The 21,721-nt window shown below is 38.5% G+C and overlaps 1 protein-coding gene, 1 long non-coding RNA gene and 1 other non-coding gene across 10 annotated transcripts; all 3 read right to left on the bottom strand.

The window, feature by feature from the left end:
* Window positions 1-130: 130 nt before the first annotated feature.
* Window positions 131-2,293, bottom strand: LOC103719997 (transcription factor TCP15-like). The gene has a single exon (XM_008809496.4). It carries the CDS (start codon window positions 1,619-1,621, stop codon window positions 500-502), a length of 1,122 nt encoding a protein of 373 aa, XP_008807718.1. The 5' UTR covers window positions 1,622-2,293; the 3' UTR covers window positions 131-499.
* Window positions 2,294-9,849: 7,556 nt separating this feature from the next.
* LOC103719998 lies at window positions 9,850-19,965 on the bottom strand. Of its 8 annotated transcripts, none has more exons than XR_005515156.1 (7): window positions 19,874-19,965; window positions 18,862-19,359; window positions 17,721-17,910; window positions 17,344-17,430; window positions 13,701-13,748; window positions 13,544-13,621; window positions 9,850-10,382 (listed from the first exon to the last, which is right to left on the bottom strand). It is a non-coding gene; the product is annotated as an uncharacterized LOC103719998 (long non-coding RNA). The 8 variants fall into 8 exon arrangements; XR_005515152.1 differs by lacking the exon at window positions 17,721-17,910 and having other exon boundaries at window positions 18,862-19,120; window positions 19,229-19,359; window positions 19,874-19,963; XR_005515157.1 differs by lacking the exon at window positions 17,721-17,910 and having other exon boundaries at window positions 18,862-18,976.
* A 72-nt stretch (window positions 19,966-20,037) lies between these two features.
* TRNAM-CAU lies at window positions 20,038-20,109 on the bottom strand. The gene has a single exon. It is a non-coding gene; the product is annotated as a tRNA-Met (tRNA).
* Between the last annotated feature and the right edge of the window lie 1,612 nt (window positions 20,110-21,721).

Here is a 21,721-nt window from a genome sequence, read left to right on the forward strand (position 1 = left end):
GGTCTCTCTCTCATAGACACGCAAAAGTGTCTTGCAATTAGTATATTGTGGCTGGTTAGAGATCAAAATTCATGGCCATAACATCCTCAAGGATGGAAATGGGAATGGAGAAACAAGGAAAAATGATATGACGAGAATATGATAATTGTGTCACAGCACTGAATTTTGTTGAACCAAAGATTCGACACCATATCCCCCTCCCCAGAAAAAAAGAAAAGAAAAAGAAAAAGAAAACGAAAAGAAACCCTAACTTGAAACTCTCTGAAAACCATCAACACTCACTCTTCTCCTCCCTCACATGAAACCCTAGCTAAAAGTCTACAATCCATACCTCTCACTAACACACAAAAAGAATGGTTTGCATGTATATTGCGAGCATGTTTTATACTTGAGAAATATGAGAACCGAAGATGATAGAAAAATGATAGGATTAAAGAAGAATAAAAGAGAAAGATCAAGAGCAACATGATCGCATGCATGGGCGCGAGACCAACCGAACCTACGACTCACTCGTGCTCATCGTGTCATGCCGATCGCCTCTGCCATGCGCTTGCTGGGACCCGGCGGGCATCGACTCAGAAGCACCCGGCGGCCGATACGCATTAAGGGCGGCAAGGATTCCCATGGGCCCCTCGCCGGAGCCTCCTCCGCCGCCGCCGCCCGAGCCGAGGCCTAGCTGCTGACTTGGCAGCAGAGCCATGGGGGTTGGGAAATTCATGAAATGTAGGCCACTAGACATGGAGCCTCGGAACATTGTAGTGCTGCCCATCTGCGGGAACGTCCATATCGACTCGCCACTCGCTACACTTTGGCTGCTAGGGTTTGTTACCATCCACAAGGGTCCCGGTATTTGGCCGTGGCTCGCCTGGCTGTAGCTCGCCATCTGGTGCTGCTGCTGCTGCTGCTGTTGTTGCTGCTGTTGCTGCTGCTGCAAGTGATGCTGATGATGTTGAAGCTCCTGCTCCCACCGGCGCTTCCGCAGGTGACTGCCGATGTCAGCGTCCGATGGCGTGTCGGCCCCGACGCAGCTGCCTGAATTGAAATTGAGGAGCAAGGACGAGGAGGATGAGGACGGGGCCTCCGAGGGGAAGCCGGAGCCACCGAACCGGAGGGGTGGAGCGGTGAGGCCAGTAGCAGAGCTGAAGTAGTTGGCAGAGTGGAGGCGGGAGGGGACGGAGATACTGGAGCCGGAGCTGCGGAGGGAGATGTTGAGGGAGGTGAAGTTGGCGGGTATGGTGCCGGTGCCGGTGGCAGCGATCACCGCGGGCTCAGCCTGCTGCAGGAGCCACTCGATGGTCTCGCCGTCGGACTTGTGGCCGAGCTCGCGGGTGAGCTGAAAAACCCGTGCCGCGCAGAGGGCCGGCATGCGGATGCGGCGACCCCGGCCCTCGACCTTGGTGTGGCGGTCCTTGGTGGAGCTCCGCTTGGGGGGAGGCTTTGGCAGGGGGTCGACGGCGAGCTCGTGGCCATCACTGCCGCTGCCACCGGCAGCGGTGGAGGGGCCAGAGGAGATGGCGAGGGACGGGTAGCCGGAGCTGGAGCAGGAGTCCTCTTCTTTCTTCTCAAGGAGCTGGAGGGGGAAGTTGGGCCTTCGGGATCCTCCGGCGGCGTTGCCCTCCATGTTGGTTCAAACCATGGTAGTGGTGATTTGATATGTGTGGGGATGGGGGAGGGGAGCAAATTAGTCTTCGAGATAGCTACAGGAGATGAGATTGAAGGTTTTTGAGGAGCTTGTTGGGGACCCAATTCAAGTACTTACGTTGTAGACTACAAGAAAGGGAATGAGTAGGCGGATCAAACTAGTTCGTGGAGTTTGTAGGATGATACCTAAAATTCGAATTTTGATCTGTGTAGAGACGAAAAGAGAGGCTCACAGTGATATCCAATTCAAAATTTTACGTTTGCGTAGATACAGAAAGAGAGATGGACCTTGGAGGGGGGTAGGCGAAGAGAGAGAGAGAGATCAAACTATTGTATGGAGCTTGGAGGTACTCTATGGAACACCCAAGTGTGTGATTTGTGTGTAGAGGGGAATAGAGAAAGAGGGATGGATTGATAGTAGATGAAATGAGAGAGAGAGAGAGAGAGAGAGAGAGAGAGAGAGAGAGAGATCCAACTGTTTAGGGAGTTCGTAGGACATACAACTCAAATTTAAGCCTGTCGAGATAGGAGGAGGATTAGATGGAGCTAGGGAAGGAGAGTTAATTGCTCCATTCTCTCTAAACTTTCTAGTGAGAAGGAGAGGGGACTAGGAAGGATGAGGGAGAAGGAAAACTTTAAGCAAGAAATATAATGAGTGGAGATTACAATGGTGGCATGGAAAGCGATGGTTTTTGGGGGAAATGTTTGCTTTACTGAGCTTTATTTTTTTTTTTCCCTCCTTCCCTCTTTTTCTTTCAGGTCTTTCTTTTTTCTTTTCTTTTCTTTTCTCTTGTTTTTTTTTTCGCAATCCTTTCACTGTGGCGGGGCAGTCACCTGCCTCAGACTCCACGTGCGGTGTTCTTTATCATTCAATCCATAAAGACATTAGTGGCCGAGGTAGGTCCCTTTTCGGAGTCAAAAAAACCGAGAGGCTCCATAGAAAGGAAAAATCAGGTGGGCCCCCCTCCATTCTAGTAATCATTCGGTTACCTTTTCCCCATTAGCCTTTGCCTTTCCCTTTGTTTTCCTAACCATGGTTGAGATCCCGGGATGGGGTCCTTCCAAATTCCCTCTCCTACAATGCCCTGGCTAGGGTTAGGGTTCCTATGGGACCCATTTTTGAAAAATTAAATTTGCCAAAACCTTGATCCATAGGCCTGCTTTTAAACCACCAAACCGTTCTAGAGAGCTTACTAGCCTTGCTTTGCCTACAATTTGGGATGTATGAAGGAAAAAAAAAAAAGCCTTTGGTTTGGATCTATTAGGGCTTGTCATGCAATGGGAGTGGGAGTTGGGAGAATAGATGGAAGGTATATCCTCCATTTTTTCCTAAGATGTTGTCCATTTTCTATTAAAGAGTTGTGTTGTGGTCCACTTTCCATAGAAAGCCTTTCTTCCAATATATCTATAGCTTCTCAACCATATGAATTAGAATATATCATGTACTCGTGCCTCATGATTGTATTTTTCTTGCGCCAAATGGGAGAGGAGCAACTGCATGTTATGGAGACATTGATGTTAGGCATCAAATGGGACTACTGTTGTGATAAATGGACATCAATAACATGTCTCCTACCGCATCCACTGAACTAATTTCAGACTATACATTGTTCCTTACTTGATGAATTTGAGCTAAAGGTGGTTTAGCTATGATCTATTGGGCAAGGAGAGCTCGTTGAGGTGGGTAGGACCCCAAACAATTCTTGTTCAGTGAAACATACTCATTCCTTTGAAAACCTTGTACAAAACCTTAGCACGCCCTTATGCTATCACTAATCATTTGCTTATGGGTGTTGAATATGGAAGCTTGCAACTTTGCAGCAATAGAATCAAAACCAAAAGAAAGAAAATGGAAAAAGGAGCGTCGGTTATGCAATAACATTGTTCCAAGCGCTCAACCTGCCACCTTTTTTTCTATTCTTTTTTCTCCTTTTTTAAAGATTATGTACTAGTTGTTGAAAGACCTGATCTTGAGATCATTAAAAGATTTTTAAAAAGATAGAAAAAAGTGGCGTGAAGATGCCCATCTATATTTTAGCTTGAACACTTGAATTTATGGATAGTCTTCCAATGCTCCCATTTCATTAAAAGGAGATGGGGCATTTGATGAGGGTCTTAAGGGAGACAAGAACCAGAAATTAAGGGTGGGTGGGAATGGTAGGGGAAATAAAGGGAATAGAAAAGGGTGTAGATGTTTGTTAACCAACGCTCCAAGTTTAACCGAGACAAGAGGAAACCAAAGATAAGAAGATTCGTCCAATGGGGCTCAACAAGAAAGCAAGAAATAAAATATTACATTAATCATGTAGAACAATGACATGAAATCTCTTAAACTATGCTAGGCCCCACATAAATGTCCAAAATGTCAAGAAATTTGGTGAGTATAAAGAATAGATGATGGAAGGTTTCCCATGACTAATGATTGAGAAAAACAAACAAACAATGATGCACCAATTGTTTAATAAGCAAATGTGCTTAAGGGGCAAGCTTTTATATAATTAAAATAATTGTATGACATGAGCTGAATTTCTTTTCTAAGTTTTCCCTTCTACATGAGCTGAGACTTGTGTCATAGTCTTAAGCAATCGAAATTTTACTAGCATAAGCAAACGAGTAGTAGAAGGCAGCGATTTGTATCGCCATTGATTGTTATTAGTAGATCCCTAGCAACATATATGGACCATCTGATTAGTGTGCTCCTATTGAATCCTCAGGTTAGCCATAGCCCTGAATATTGCACCAAAGCTGGACTTTTGCATGACATATATACATAGGATTAATTCAAAATGAAATAATCCAGTTGCATTATTGTCATGCTGTGGGGAATTAAAGGATTGGTGAGCTGGGCATGTACGAAGGCATGGATATTACATATAATCCTTTGAATTAATTATAGTCTTGTGCAATTAAAAATTTTATCTGGCCATGATGGTTCACCCAATTAATCAATGAAAGACTTGTAAACTTCACTATGAAATCAAAAGGGCTATCAGACAAGATAATTCATAGCAAAATTAGGTTGAAGCAGATGGTCGAAGAGTATAGATAAAGCTCCAAGTAATAATACATCATCCCATAAGGAGTATGTGTTGGAGCTGATCAAAAGGCTTCCAGATTCCACCTGTACAAGCAAAAATGTAATAGAAGGCAGGAGTATGCATCGCTCTTGATTGTTATTAGTAGATCCCTAGCAATGTGGACCGTCCGATTAGCATGCTCCTATTGAATCCTCAGGTTAACCATGGCCTTGAACATTACACAGAAGCTGAACTTTTGCATGACATACATAGAATTCAAAATGAAATTATGCAGTTGCCTTGCTGTCATGCTGTGGGAATTAAAGGATTGGTGAGCTGGGCATGCACAGTGGCATGGGCATTACATATAATCCCTTGTATTTCACATATGCGTGAGAGGGTGCTTGGCAAACCCTATGCGTTTGTAGATAGAAAATTTAAAGATACGACCCAAGCTCTATTTTCTTTACAATTATCATGCCAAAACATTAGGCCCCATTTGGCAAAACTTTTTTCTGACCCTCCAAAAATACTTTTGGATAGAATAGAAGTGTTTGGTAAAAAAAATCAAAAAGCTGTACGTTTTAGCTTTGCCAGAAAAATGAAAACGTCTACTTAGGATAAGCTCCAAAAAAGTACTTTTAGCGTACATCGAAAAATTGTTTTAGATTTATAAAAAAATATAAACTAAAATGCCCATGATAAAATCATATAATTGCAGAAAGTATCCTTTTATATTATAATACATGAAGAAAAAAAATCTGCAGAAGTTCTAATAAACAAGGAACCATAATCAGCCTTGGCTTTCTCCCTTGCCATGTGATCAAGATATTATTATATATATTTTTGGAATTCAGTAATTTATGCAAACCACCTATAATATCTCATTGTGTATAAAAAACAGGAACAAAAAAAGATTAAAAAAACATAAAATCTCATTTTGCAAGTATGATTATGTGCTTTTATTTTTTTTTCAAAATTAGTTCCTAAAAATATAATATTAACAAAATATTAATATATTACGATAATAATTATAATATTTTATATCAAAATAATTTTTTTATACTGTAAATATAATATAATATTATATTATATCATATTATATCATAATACATCGATATATTATGTTATATAATATCAAATTATGTTATATTATTATGCTATAGTATATAATATTATATTAACTATATTAGAATAATATTATATTACATTACGGTAATATTATACTATATCATATATTTATATATTAATACATATTATATTTTATTATGCTCTGTTGTATAATACTATGCAATATTTATTATGGTCATTTAGTCATACCAAAAGTACTTTTTCAGTTTATTTGCCAAACAGATATTAAAGTTTTACAACATTTTAGAAATATAGTTACCAAATAACAAATAGTTTTTTATAAAAATTTTATTTCAAAAAGCTCTACTTCTAAAATTTTTACTGTTAGATGCTAACAGCTCTGCTAAATTGAGTCATAGTTTACGATCATTCAAGATTTTTCTACTACCTGAAGCTATTTGTAAAATGTTAGAAGTTAATTGTAAAGAGAATTTCATTGACATGAGAAGTTGCACCCCGCCCTGTAACAATAAAAAGCAGACTCGACACGACCCAGAAAGCAACGTTCGTCCTATGTGCGGCATCTTCACATGCCCCCGTTATGATGTATGATATGGATCTTATGACAACAACATTTGTTTTGAAAATTAGAAACAAATAATAATGATGATGTGACAATGTCAATAGTATACGTTGGCAGCCAAAGCAGCAACATAAATGCTTTTACTGCAGTTACGCAGAGTGTTCCATCTTGTCCATCATGCTCCACACATGATTTCTCCACACCAAATTCTTTATCAATAACTTACCTAGCTAAAGAAACAATTCAAGTGCAACCAAACTCCATCAAAATTAAGTGCAGCTACACTTAACAAAAATATTGGAGACACCCAATTGAAATATAGCAATCTCTTCTCTTCTATTAAGATTTCATAAGTTTCTTACCAAAAATGTGTCACCTTCGAGGCTAGCTGTGTACTTGAAGGGGTATCTGACATATAATGTTCGTTAACATGAGAGATATTTAAGTGCAAATTGGCTAGCGACAGCTATGCCGGACTTTGCTTCAAATGTAAATGTTGAACTTGACAGTGGGAAGCAAATATGCGCTCGGCCAATTCTGCCAAAATAATTTACTAGGGTGACAATATGTTCTCCAGTGTCAAGTTAGTGACAAATAAAAACTAACAAGACTAAAATAGATGTATCAAGGACACTACGACCCCACATGCCGAGGCCATCTTGAGAACATATTGTAAAAGATAAAAAAAAATCATGCTACAAATCCTCGCCAAAATCATAATTATTGCAAACTTAGCAAGGTGCGAGCAAGTGAAATGATGAGCCATGAAGCTAAGCCAAGGAAGCCGAGCTTTATACGAAAAAAGGTGGGGCCCGGGGTCCAGCTGGATGGGGAATGTCCTTCCCACCGGCACGGCCGGGAGGTGGGTGGCCTGGAGCCGCCACGTCATCAGACAGTTGGAATCTTCCTGCCTGGATCCCCAGGGATGACGTCACCCCGGAGGAGCCACCTCCCTTTCGAGAACCCGCGGGGAAGCAGGCGGGCCCCATCCCACCCAGCCCTAGGGCTGACGTCACCCAAAACAAGAACTGGCGGTTCGAATTCGATCGCATCCGCCACGTGGGGCCCGCCCGGGTATTCCGGACTATAACTCGCTGCTCGCCAGCATTAATGATCAGGTTTTTTCCGGGTACGTGGTGGGTCCGGCCACGTACCCGGTGACCTCACCACCACCCCTCTGGCCTCTTTTCCACATCAAGATGGTTACGTTATTTATGCAAGCGGAGGCTTGTGAGGTGCATGCATGCGTGCACGGACCCTTTTAGCCTAAAGCTGCTTTGGTTCGATTTAAGAGTTTTCACCTAAATTTCAAAGTAGACCTTGTTCATATTGGAGCCTGACCTGAGCAAAGTTATGAAGTTTATTGTTGCCTGTTGAGTCCGCTGATTTGGTGCAAATTATTCAAGTATTACTTAATTGGAGCATGTCTTAATGCTAACACCCTTTGGCTTAGCAACCACCAAACACCATGGGTTCAATTGTCGAAAGGTGCATTCAGAAAAATTAGTAAAGCATAATTATAGTGATGGAGGGTATTCGTTTGTCTCAAAACACAATCATTCATCTTTCTTCTCAATCACCTAACTTAGTGATGATAGGACTTGCCTCCTTTCTCTCTCAAAAAAAGAAAAAAAAAATCATACTAGCATCCCTAATCCTAACAAAGTAGGGCCTAGCTACGTACCTTTTTTAGCACTAATCAAGATGGGCCAAGTGAAGTTAAAGTAGATCAAGTTGTATGCGATGAGCCATAGGTTGGTCAGTACTCGTAGGAATGGGGAATCAGCTTGTGGATGGGTACATGTTGAGTTCCCTGATCTAGCAACAAGTCTAGCTAGGTTATTACTCTCAACTTGCCAAAAACCCAGTCCACTGCCAACCCTACAGCTATAATATTTGTATAAAGAATCCATGCAAGCACCCAAGATCTGCAGCCCGTTTTCCCCGGACAGATCCCACTCACTGACAGCAATAAGAGGTGAAAAAGGAGCAAACTCTTTAAATCAGCCTTCAGAGATCAACAACTAAACATCGCATGCGTTAGCCCCCTGCACAAGCTCATGGGCCCACATGACTTCCCAATATGGGCTTAAACCAGAAGGGCGATTAAATTCGATGGAGAGGTGGGCCACAGGAGCCTAAAGTTCACTGGCGGTGACCAGAAGCCAACTCCGACCATAAATTAAAGCCCCCTCTTGGATTGGAGGAGGCAGACTGTACAAAGTTTATAACTTGCTGCGCTCCTGCTTGCAGTTCTTAGTGGGCCCCACCTCTTTGTCCAAAAGGGATTGGGCCCAAGAGTTTTACCCAGAAATTGATAAGGCCCAGACTGCACACATGAACCCTGAAACCGGCCTGATCTCATGATACCCAAAGTTTTTAACCGTTGGGTAAATAAACTCTCAGGGGGGTTTGGTAACCCCAACAGAATCACCACGGTGATCTAAAATATCCGGTGATCCAAATGCTGAGGTGATTTAATCCCCAGTGATCTAAGATCAATTTGTTTGGTAGGCCATGATCTAGTGATTAAAAATTTCCAAATATCCATAAGTAACTTGTTTGGTATAATACGGAAATCCAAGATCACCAACCATATAATACCACAAATACCCCTGATATATCTTAAATGAATTTTTTATGTATTTTTAATTCTCATAAATCAAAAATATAAGTCAATATGCTAATTCTTATAATAGCTCCATAATTTTAGCACATATTTTACTTTTAGTAGCCCTTATCATATATTTATTAATCATATAAAATATATATTATAATAAAATATTAATAAATTTATCAATATATTAGTTATTAATATATTCTATAAAAATATATTGATTACTCCTATAAATTATAAATCTTATAAAAATATGTTATTTTTCATTATAAAATTAATATTTTTATTTATACTTATAATAGATTTTTAATACTAATAATTATTTTGATTAGAAAAATAAGGTAAATATGAGTAACATATTAAATATTTTTATTATATAAATATAAAATATAATAATATATTTCTACTATAATTTAAAATTATCCTTCAATAATAATATGATTAGTAATATATTATAATATAATATATATCATTAATATAATATATAATATCAACATAATATTTTATATATATATATATATATATAAACATTAACATAATATATTGATGGTATACTAATATATCAATTTTTCTGCTAAATTGAGGGATATTTTTGTCTTTAACTTTCAACCCAAGATCACTGTCCTAGGGTGATTTTAGATTTCCGACCTCAAAGACGGATATCTCATCACCGTCACCAAATTGGATGGTGATTTGAGGAGTGGAGGTGATTTAGGATCACCGTGGTTCAACTAAATGCGGTGATCTTATCACCTCCACCCATATCACTCTTGATCCTGGAACGATCACCCCATACCAAACGCCCCATCAGGTGTACCTGCTGGTCTTTAGCTCCTGATGGCTCATGCATGGCAACTTGGTGGAAGAGCTTGCATCTGCACAATAATCCTGTGTCATTATCGGACAATACATACCTAAGATGCACGGCAAAGCATTCTTCTTGTTCTTTTTTTAACGTGACATCGAAAAACCAGTGAAGCTCCAACCTTACATGGCCCACGTTACTAGAATTATTGATAGTGAAAGCAAGACATTTCATGCCATCTCTTTAAACATATATGATCGGAACCAGCTCAGAAGAAGCAATGGAACCCACAACTCAAACCGATCAGGTGCAAGGCCCATGAAAGCTCGCAACTGACAAACAGATAGGGCCTGCCACTTTCAAACCTATCAGGAATGGAGCTCTCCACCTGGGCCCAGCAATGGTAACATGAGCAAATACAATAATGTGAGAAGCAGCAACAGCACTAATAATAGACAGCGGTGACAGCGAAAACAACAGCGACAGAGCTGACGATATGGCACACCGAACCATCTTTCTAATTGAGAGCTGAAGTTCGAAAACAGTGGAAAGATTTGTAGCCTCATAATGACATTCGGGCAATGTTCTAATCTGCCTCGGTGATTTGGTTTTCAGCTGCAACTAAAACCATCAGTTGGAGTGATGCACCTGTAAAAGAGGAACACAGCATAAATCATGCAAGGTCTTTGAAGAGGTATCCTGAGATTTCTGTCGGAAGTTAGAACACTAGGTGTTGATAAGCATCCTGCATAGTAACTGGGAATGGAAGAAAAGATATGCATAGATCAAGAAAACTTTCAGTAAATTTTAAATACAAACTGGATGATGCAGCATTTGAGAATTGACTGAAGTCAACCAAGTTATGAACACATCAACAACAAATTGAATAAAATTGAAATGAACTCAACCAGGTACCCTGCAAATTTTCATGTCAGAAGAAAATATCCTGTTTTTTTTTTCCAACTTCCTCTCACTGTGAGAATTCATCTTTCCAGCTGTTAGAAATGGGTTTTCATACCATGGATTTAGCTAAAGATTCCCACTGTAAATTTCCTCTTTACTGTCATGTAGTACCTGTCCTAACTCCTAACTTCTAAAACACAAATGAGTGTGATGGAAAAAAAACCGGCAATTGGTGCAGCAAAGAGCAGTAATGTCTACTAGTTAAAATGTAAAATTTCAATCAAGTTATCAGAATCCTAGTTGACTGACAGTGTCTCGTAAAACAACGTAATAACTGATAATTAATATATGATCCAAAATTTAGCAAAACATGGAAGAATAAATGTAGTACAAAATCAATTTACGTGGAGAGCTTGGCCCAGTTGTTAGCAGCTAAGCTGTTACGGCTGGCCTCCAATACCTGATTGGAAGAATCTCTCTTCCCTTTGGTTAAATACTCTCTCCTTATTATAGATATGCACCTCGGAAAATTCATAAATACTGGATGAACGTCGGCTAGGATCCTATGGTGGTTCATAATATGCATTAGACACTGTGTACTATTGAAAACATGGGCCCTATTTAGAATAGATTGAAATCTTGTACATACCTTCAGACTTTCAACAGTTCTAACATACGACCAAGATGTGCTTCACATGAGGCACAGACATTTAGCCCATTTCTAGAAGAATGGCCGCGGGGTAGAAGAGATGGTAACGTTTTGTTCATAAAATAACCCACATACTTATCTGCTTTTATTTTCTCAAGCCCCTGACCCAAAAAGACTCCAGTCATGGACATTAAAGTTGGTGACAGCAAGCTTGAAGACCTCAGCTACCGGCAGACATCCAGATTGTGCAGCCGGTACAGCTGGACCAGCTCCTGCAGTCCCAGCACTTTCACTCAAATGGCTGAAATCATAACAGAAAAGATACAGCCTTTAAAGTGAAAAATATACCTTGAAAGCCACAAAAAGAGGACTGATAAAAGGAAAAAAATTCAACACACACCTGCATTTCAATACCTCCTAAGAAAGCATGCCTAGTTGAGAGATTTCGTCCGACATGCAGATATTAGACATCATACCAGATAATACCAAATAACAGAGCAAATTTACATTGCATAGAGATAATGGAACTAAAATCACATTACAACAAGGCTAACATGCAAGCCGACAGGCCCACCATGATCATGCATGCTAATTGGATGTCAGTTATTGCAGAAAGCACAACACAGGTCAGCCATCAGTCATGCAGATTTTAGACAACATAATACATCAACAAATGAGCCATTTAAGCCACATAACTGATAGATGAATGTCTTCAGAAACTACCAGTTCAATAATTACCACATACACGTCATCCATGAGCTCTTCATGAAAATTGACAAAAAAAAAATTCCCCCAAGAAAGTTGTTGAGGCTATGTCACTGGGGCGTTGTGCTCGGTATCAATAGCATGTCTTAAAGTAACCTGAGCTGTAAGGCACGACCTCCCAAATCTTATGCATTACATGTGGCTTCCCTGACATATCTTTCAGACCTCATAGCAAGGTCCAATTACATGTACATTTCTTCACAAATAGTTATCACACAAGCTCAGTGCATTTGTTGCTGGTTAATAACACCAGTATAGTTCTGATAGTCATCTTTGTATCCATATTGCACTGGATCACTTCTCTATCACAATATCTCGCCACCAGCATGAGACAGCATGCAACTCCCACAATATCCTGCCACCGGCATGAGACACCAGTATGGTTCTGATAGTCATCTTTGTATCCATATTACATTGGATCGCTTCTCTATCACAATATCCTGCCACCAGCATGAGAAAGCAAGCAACCTCCCTCCCTCCCTGCATCTCCCCTCCCCCCCTTGCCCCACCCTCCCCCTGAAAAAAAAAACAAAAAAGAAAAGGAAAAAGGTTTCATCTTCCTTATATCCAAATTCCGCACCCCCTTCATTTTTCCTTTATTTAGCTCTAAACCCCTCTCATCAAATTTATAAAATCCTGAAGACAAACAGCACCCATGGAGCTAGATTTATTGTCTTCCAGAAACTTACTATTTAGTATATTACTTCCATCGATTTAATAGATTCCAATATTAAAATATGGTCTAAATTCTCAAAAGATCTTACAAGAAAACTCATTAAGGGAATAGAAAGCCTGCTTTGCAGGCATCTCTGGATTCTAGATGCCAGATCATTGCCTTGTGAAACTAAAGCACAAGCTCATATTCTTGTTCATAAAGCAATTTGTAACAACCATCTGTCAGACTAATTTTTACTATCAACTCACTTCATTGAGAATTTCATACTATTGGCAGTGACCTGTTTACTTTTTGCCTGGCAAGCCTAGGCACAGTGCCACAGCATATGAGCAAAAAATGAGTACAGAAAAGGGAACTCTATCATTAACATGTTAAACATAAACACTGATAATCTCTTCCTTATTCAAGCATTTATGTGTTACCTCTCTAAAAACAATTGTAAATAGAAAACCATCAACAATTCATGAATGTAGAATTAACCAGCAAATGGAAGCATGGAACTACAAGGCAATTTTGCAGTTAGAACACATTCCAACATGCATATGAATAAGGCCATTAGAAACATAAACTATGGAGATACTGCTGATATGGCATGAGCTAAGTTCAACTATAAGAACTTCTATTTTTTGGTAATTATCTGAGAACGAACATATATTGCATAAGAAAGGATGGCACTTGACTATAATAGATAGGCAGTTCAATTGTAATAGAGGGTGGAGCATATCTAAATCCAAGAAATAGACCTTACATGGAGGCGAACATGAGATAACTTCATGATTAAATGTTTTTAATCACAAAGTTATGCTTGACACTTACTTCATCAATATCGGCTCATATACAGTAATCAAGCACATCAGAAGAAACTTCCTTCAGATGCAAATTTGCCAGATATACCTGAAATCAAGCAACAGTTCAAGCCAACATTTATCTAACCATTTTTATGCCTAACAAGAAAAACAAAAAGTGAACTTACCCACCCAACATTCTGTGCCTCCCTTACTTGTCTTCCTTTTGATATAACCTATCAAAGAGAAGAAAAAAGTCATTTTTAATGAACAGAGATACTGCAGTTCTCACACAAACCACACCATAAGAAGCAGGCACTTATTTTGCCAGCAGTGTTAAAATAACAGTACCCACAAACTGGTGCATCAATATTACTTAGTGAATAGAAGCATCAGACATGTATCTGAGTCCTTTTCTTTTCCTCAAATTATATGTCATGTCATTAATATATTAGCCTCATATAATAGGTTATATTAATCCTATAAACGAGTTCACTGAATCTCAAAGTGTTGTTTCTTCTCAAACATGTCACATATCAAGACCCAAGTAATCAAAACTTTTGATAACAATTTGTATCATAGCTACTTATGTCTATCACTGAAAGAAGTATAGAATATCACAAACGACAGGACATAAATTCTTTTTCTGCAGTAGATAAATGGATTCATCAATTCAAATGGTTACCGAAAAAGTTGATATGCAAGGACTGGAACAACTGTCATATTTAAGAAATTCAATTTTCATGAAATAAGGATAATCAATAAATGTTTACACACACATATATATGTATGTATGTGTACATATATATGTATATGTACGTATGTATGTATTTATGCATGTATGTATGTATATATACATATATAAACCTTCAGAATACTCAGTGTTAAGTTTAGACATAAGTCTTGCATCTCCCTAAATTGGCAGTGCAGAACAGATTTCCTAGCCCATTGACAGGCGATTTTTTGCACTAACTCAATGCGCTTAGAAAATAGAAATGCTAGTGCAGTGCAAAGGGTTATCAACAATGGCATATCTCAAAATGCCTACAAGTCTTCATGACAAAGGTCTTCAGATATCATAGCAGCTTCATAAAAGTAGGAGAGTATTTGAGAGAAATGAAAACAAAAGGAACGTAAGTGACATCCAAGTCACATTGAAGTCCAGAACTAATTTCATCCCTCTCACATTCATCATAAGTGTTATATATGAATGAATAGTTTTAGTCACGGTTTCACGTGATATAAAACCATCAGTTCCCCCACCCCAATTCAAGTCTGCTATTACAACTGTTTTGTTAATAATATGCTCCATGCTTGGATTCAGAATGGGCTAAATCAAGATTCGCTGTATCAATACCAGATCCCGTACTTGCACCATCCTATTATGGTGTCACTGTGTCAGTATGCTCGGTATGGTACCCAGTTCGGCATACCGAGTGTCCATACATCCCGTACCATGTACTGGTTCGGTACAAGTACAGTCAGTAGGCACCAGTACCGACGACCGATACAACAAACCTTTGGCGAAATGATGTAAAATTCACCACATGAAACCTTCACCAATCGTATGAGAATTAATATAATGTAGGTCTTGCAGACACATACACAAGAAGATATTTCATCGGACCCTTCTCAGCTTCCAACCAAACTGCAGTTAACTTCTCTTCTTGTGTGCCCAATTTCCTAAGAATGGAAACTATCTCATACCTCTACATGTGAGTTAGAATAATTGTAGATACTCCAATAGTTTTCTCATGCTTGCTATCCACCAAACCACCTATTCGAAATCTTCATCATCCTGTAACTTGACCATATGTGCACCCTAGCATGATGGAAAATCCTCCAACAAGCTTAAGCTTTGATTTGCAAGAATGGACATATCTTCATTATGATGTGGCAAAGAGTAGGCTCTTTCAGGGCATGCTAGTGGTATTTTGATGATGAGTCTGAGACCATAATTGATGTCAAGCAGAGTGTTCATATTTAATTTTGAGTTTCCTAACAATCAATTGTACCATCAGCAAGCTTTAAAACATGGTTCCAATTATGAAATGAATATTCCAGTTAAGATTTTTTTTTTAATGTGTTCAGATATCTCTCAATTCTTATGTGCAACAAATCCAAGATAAAAACAGAACATGTAACCATAGATCAAATGATCTAAGGTCAGCCTCCTATAATCAAACTTGACTAAACCAGACCTGACCGGCTGGCCCTGTGACCCATACCTGCCAGCAAGTAGAGCATGTGATCTGATGAGGCCCATAAAACCAAAAAAAAGGAAAGAAAGAAAAGACAATATGTTTCATAATGCATTAAGCAATCTCAAACTTAAAAACAGCAAGCATGAGTAAAATCCCCAAAACAACTTTCCTAATTTTTCTTCTTGCAGTGATCCTGATCAAGTATTTACTGATTTTACTCATTGGAGAAGAGAGGGGGAAAGCCAAAAGGAAAACAGAACCTATTTTGAGAATATAAAAATGTTTGAGAGAGAAGGGAGGAAGGCTTGATGCAGATGACTTACCAGATGCAATCACCAAGCAAGGTGAAGAGATATTGCAAAGAATCACGACAAGGTGCAATGGTTTGGATAATAGGTTTGCTTTAAGAACAGTGAAGAGCAGAAATACATAGCTTGGATAATGCTCTACTGTGGTGGCAGATTTATAAAGCCTCCCTCCTTTTTAATATGTAATTAGTAGATTGCATTCTTTATATACAAGTCCTAGTAATTAGTGGATTGTATTCTTTATATACAAGTTCTAGAAATGCATATAAACACAAATTTAGTTGGATCTCAATTATTTGTAAGAGTTGCTTCGTGGGCATGCCACTTGTGAAACAAAAGCCCTGAATGGGATCCCTTTAATAATGCAAACCTCGCAATAGCAAAGACCAGCACTGACCAAGCAGTCAGTTGATCCCAACTCAACCCAGAATAAAATAAGCATAGCCTTAATAAACATATTACTCAGGAATTCAGATTGCCCCCCCCCCCCCCCCTCACTGTAATATAGAGACCAAAAGGTATCATATTGCATCCTTTGCTGTAATGTAATGATCTACAGAACTCAGTTTCCAATATGTGTATACTGTCAAAATGAAGTTGCAAAATATTGTCGGGGACAAGTGTGAAATACCTAAAATCACTGTGATCTCTCTATAATTAAAAAAATGCCACAAAAGATTCAATCGATGCACTGTCGACCACTGCCTGGTGCAAATACTGCTGGCCCAGCACAGTACATGATGACCAGCAAAGAGCAGCAGAAGCTGACAGAAATCGTGCAATGACCACTTTCACTAACAACTAAATACAAAAGTCATGCATATACATTTGAAAAAATATTAATATAATATCAAAGCTTCCACTTACAATCTCACAGCCCTATGATGTTTCAAATTCAAAAGATAGAAGAATGATAATATCGGAAGACTGCATTAACCTTAGTTCCCCCTTTATATGGTCAACACAAAATATATGAAGGACATCTAAGTATTTTTTGTATTTGGATGATACTAGTTGAACATTAATTACTTGATTAAATGATTAATGCGAAAATTTCTATCTTCTATTCATATCTGAGTCAGAATTTGTCATAACATGTCTGAGTTTTTCGAGTTGACTCACCAAAGTCAATTTTTATTGGCATTAACAATCCAACCCTGAATTTTCCAAATTTTAAAACCATTCCCACCACAATATGCGTTATAAAATTGCAGAAAGATAGCAATCACATAAATAATACCCAAAATAAGAAAGTTATAAGAATAATAAAAAACTCGAGCAAGCAAACTAACAACATAAATGTTGAATAAATAGTTTACCATTTGACCAACTGCTGTTGTAACTATTGTGGTTCCACCTCCATAACCTAAACCAGCTGCCTCAAGAGTGCCAGAATGCTCGAGCACCTGGTTATTTAACAAACAATTAAAAAAATCAATTAGTAAATGGCTTTGGCTGCAGTTTTAATAATCAAATTACCTCAAAGCCTGCTACTTCTATTACACTGGGCTTTCAACACAAGATGTCAAATGACAAACAAACAATAGGTATCGATGTTCCATAGACCACAGAAAGTGTCCTCATTAAATAGGAGCGTGCACCACCCAACAAATTCTACTTCAAATACAATCTGTGGAAATATAAAGGGATCTGATTGCTGATTTAAGAGCATTAAGAAGATTATAAAGAGGCATACCAAGATTCGCCATACCGGTATCGGACCTCATACTGATGCCACCCTATCATCGTGTCGGTACGGTACAGTACACAGTATACCATTGGTACAGTATGGTATGCCCGGTACCGTCCCGTATAGTAAGGTACAACATACCATGAGGCATACATATCTCTCAAGGCTTCACCATCTGTTCCAAGGCTACCTATCACTGATATAAGAGTCGGACAGCAATGAAATATTCAAAATGTCCAACATCTATCTCTTGCAAAGTAATTGCTAATTTGCTACGCAGACCATATGATCTCTATTACTGACAATAGGAGGTCGACTAATTATCATATTTACAGCCCCAACAGATACAAGATTATAGAGAAACCTGGTCAAGGTCTGCTCTGCCCTCAGATTTATTGAATAGTTACAGTTTACTTTCAGAAAATGAACTTATAATAAATATTAGCTCTTTAAAGACCAGTTTGGTTCGGGAAGATTTTACCAGGTAAATTTAATAAGAGGAATTTTTTTGGGATGAAAAAAGAAGGGGCAAACGCTCACCAGAATACGTCTATTCTACCATTCTGTCTGAATACTTTTATCCAGGTTAAGCAAAATGAGTAGAATATTTTTCTGAAATCTCCATATTGCTCCTCCAACTTTGTTCCAAAGAAAAAATGTTTGCTTGGAGTAATCAAGCAGTTTAACTGAGATCAAGGTGTTTTATTCTGCTTTGTTCCTGACTGAACATGACCTAGGTGATAAAAAAGAAAAAAAAAGCTGCCTTAAATTTATTCTATCAAACACTCCCCCCCCCCCCCCCGCCCTTCCCCCATCACCACCACCATCAAAACAAGAGCCCGGACAATAATGACTCAAAGTTCTATCTCTATCAAGTTGCCATACAGTGGTTTTAAATATATAGTAACAAGCCTTTATATTTTGAAAAGCAGTTTTGCCTCATAAAAACTACATGTAGGCCCTTTAGTATCAAATTGCAGTTTGAAGCTTGTGAAAACTACATGTACAATCATCGTGCAACTCCAAGAGCCTCTGCATTTATAAAGTTAGCTCACCCTTAAGCATGATAATTTGTTTTCTTAAAGACATGCCCAATGCCCCAAGCATAAACAAGATTAGCAAAAGAGCAATGGGAAAACAAAGCTACCATGGTTTCTCAGCATCTTGTTCATGGGCAGTGTCACATAAAAACCAGACAGCACCTCCAGCATCTCCAACCTCATGTTTCAGCTAAAAAATCAGGCTCTCATCCCAGCAAGGATCTGCAAAAACCTCCTACAGAGATTTAGTAACACAAGAACTATGTCAACAAACCCAGACTTCATCAAATTAATATAAATATAAGCTTAGCAGTAAAACTATTAGTGAATCTGATGATCAGGAACTTTCCGTATGTTGCTTGCATCCTGTCCGAAGCAAAGGCATGTGTTAGTTTCCCCACTTCTAGGATTATATTTGGATTATCCAAAAACCAAAAATCATTACATTTGAAAGAAAATAAGATGAGGAACCACCTAAAACCTTTGAGGAAAGCAACTACTTATAGCACCTCCAAATAAGGGCTGCACTAAGCAATCGTCTCCAGGCATTTCACCGCCTATTTTCTTAACAATTCCCTTCATCGGGTATTTCCAAACCCAAATCACTAAAATATTCAGCAAGAAATCATGAGAGATGATATGATTGCCTAATAATAAATCCATAAATCTAAAGACAAGTGCAACCTAATTTAGGGAAAACGGTTTCTTTTTACACATGATATGATTGGCAACACCAAAATTAACTGAATGAAATAAGTAAAATGGAGCAACACATGATACAAGTACTACACATTAGTGATCCTAAGATAAGCCCAAAACAAATCAACAACTACAACACGCCGCAGCCGCCAACAACAACAACAAAATCAACCCAATAAAAGAATGCTTTATTCGACTTGATGATACTGAACTAACTACCTCGAAAGGTAAAAATTAAATACTAAACGGATGAGAAAAAACGTAATATATAAATTTTATTAACACTGCGTACAGAACCAGCAACTCTAAAAATCAGGGTTCTATTTGTCTTAAACGGAGTAGAATAAGTGGGATTTTTGGTAGAAAGAAATAGTGAATGTAAAAAAACGAAAGGGAAATTTTAATTCGTAGAATATTTACCTTGATGAGGTTGTGAGGGAGGGTTTTTGGTGGCGGACGGGGGGGGAGAAAAGAAAAGTGGGGGAAGCCTCGAAGAGGGAGGGGGAGTACATAAAGGTTTGCAGGAAAAAAAAAAAAAGGTTTTGGCGGCGGGGGATAAAATTTTAAAATAACGGAAGCTTCTCTATCAGAGCCAGGTTTCGATCCTGGGACCTGTGGGTTATGGGCCCACCACGCTTCCGCTGCGCCACTCTGATTTGGTGACTAAACTGCTCTGTTAATAATATAAATAATAATAGTATCTACCAACCATTGCCCCACAGTACTGGAACATGCCGTATTTCCTCCTCAAACAATGTGAAAATAGGTGTCCTGGACCATGTTGATTATTTAATCAATATCCCTATCAAATGCTAATGATACACAGAGTTACATGCAAAAAGAAAAATATGCAGATACACCTTTTATACACTATCATAGTTATGCATATATTTTAAGTTTTGTTTGAATATCTAGTAAGCCATCCACCAAATATGCCATACATGTTTGTGGTTGAGAAGAGGTTAGGCAGAGAGCGAGTACAAGAGAGATTTTCTCCAATTGCAGATATGAGTTTTATGTGATAAGATAAACCATTTTTAAAAATGAATTGGTTACCCGGATAACAAGAATTAGTAGATGATATAAGTTTCACTTTTGTTGTTTCAATCTCATAAACCGCCTAGTTTTTTAGCACATCGCTGAGGGAAAGCTTTATCGAGAGGGACAAAGCTAGGATTATAGCATTGGAGAGATCAAATACATACCAAAAAAAGAAGTAAATAAACAGCATAATATGCCACCATTGCCATGGCTATGCAGTGCAATGGCCTAAAATTAATATAAATCTTTATCATTTTGATATTGTTGATAATTTGCATTTGCCTATATATTTAGATTACCAATATATTTGTGACATATTTTGACATTAAAAGTGTTTCTTTGAAATCATCTCGACAAGTATAGACTTGATCTAACTACTACTAAATATCATGTTACATGTAGTAAGCACGGCATGAGCTGAAAAACAAAAACTGAGCAAAAAATGATGATCTGATTTGAAAAACAAAAATGTAAATAGCTAGTGGAAGAGATGGAGATGGAATAGATGCGCGAGAAACGGGGAGAGGACAGATGCCGCGAGAGAAGATGGACAAGATTGAAGAGTTAAGGAGATATCTATTTTATCGAGAGAAATAGAGTCCTAATTTGATAAGAATTTTTAACTACACTGTGACAAATTTTGGATTTCATTCTTTCGTGTAATCTTCTAGATTCCTAATTTTATAAGAATCTTAAACTGTGTGACAAAGTTTGAACGAGAGAAGGACATAGAATTTTACTGAAAATAGAATAAAAATTATGTGGAAGATCCACAATGATATTTTGCCCCTAACAGATCTAATCCAGTGAGATAGGGTTTGTTGTATACGGATTAGAGTGAAGACCATTCCCATGTTCCAAGGAGTACGTGGGTTTTTGGAGAAACTCACAGCCTTGGTAACTTGGTTGCCCCCTGATTCCGTCCCTACTTGTCAAAAATCTTTGTCATCCAAATATGACTTTGTGACTAACTATTCTAGAAAGATCCTGCGACCAGAGAAGAAGAGATTACCCAATGTACTTTAGGACTTGTTATCTTTTAGCTTTTTTAGGTGTATTCGTACCCAGTATGTATGAGACACCCGCTTCAGGCCCAAAAAAAAAGCAGGCCTTATAGGATTCTTTGATACCGTATGCATTGCTCCATTGCTGCATAAATATGTAGCAGTACTTGCATTTTTAGGTGCTTTGCTATCATACGTATTGTTGCATACCATATAAAACATG

This window comes from Phoenix dactylifera, chromosome 15 (genome assembly GCF_009389715.1).
Source record: "Phoenix dactylifera cultivar Barhee BC4 chromosome 15, palm_55x_up_171113_PBpolish2nd_filt_p, whole genome shotgun sequence".
Classification (NCBI taxonomy): Eukaryota; Viridiplantae; Streptophyta; class Magnoliopsida; order Arecales; family Arecaceae; genus Phoenix; species Phoenix dactylifera.

What these genes read in the sequence shown, in the direction of transcription:
- LOC103719997 (XM_008809496.4), bottom strand. Translation starts at nt 1,621, where the DNA reads ATGGAGGGCAACGCCGCCGGAGGATCCCGAAGGCCCAACTTCCCCCTC.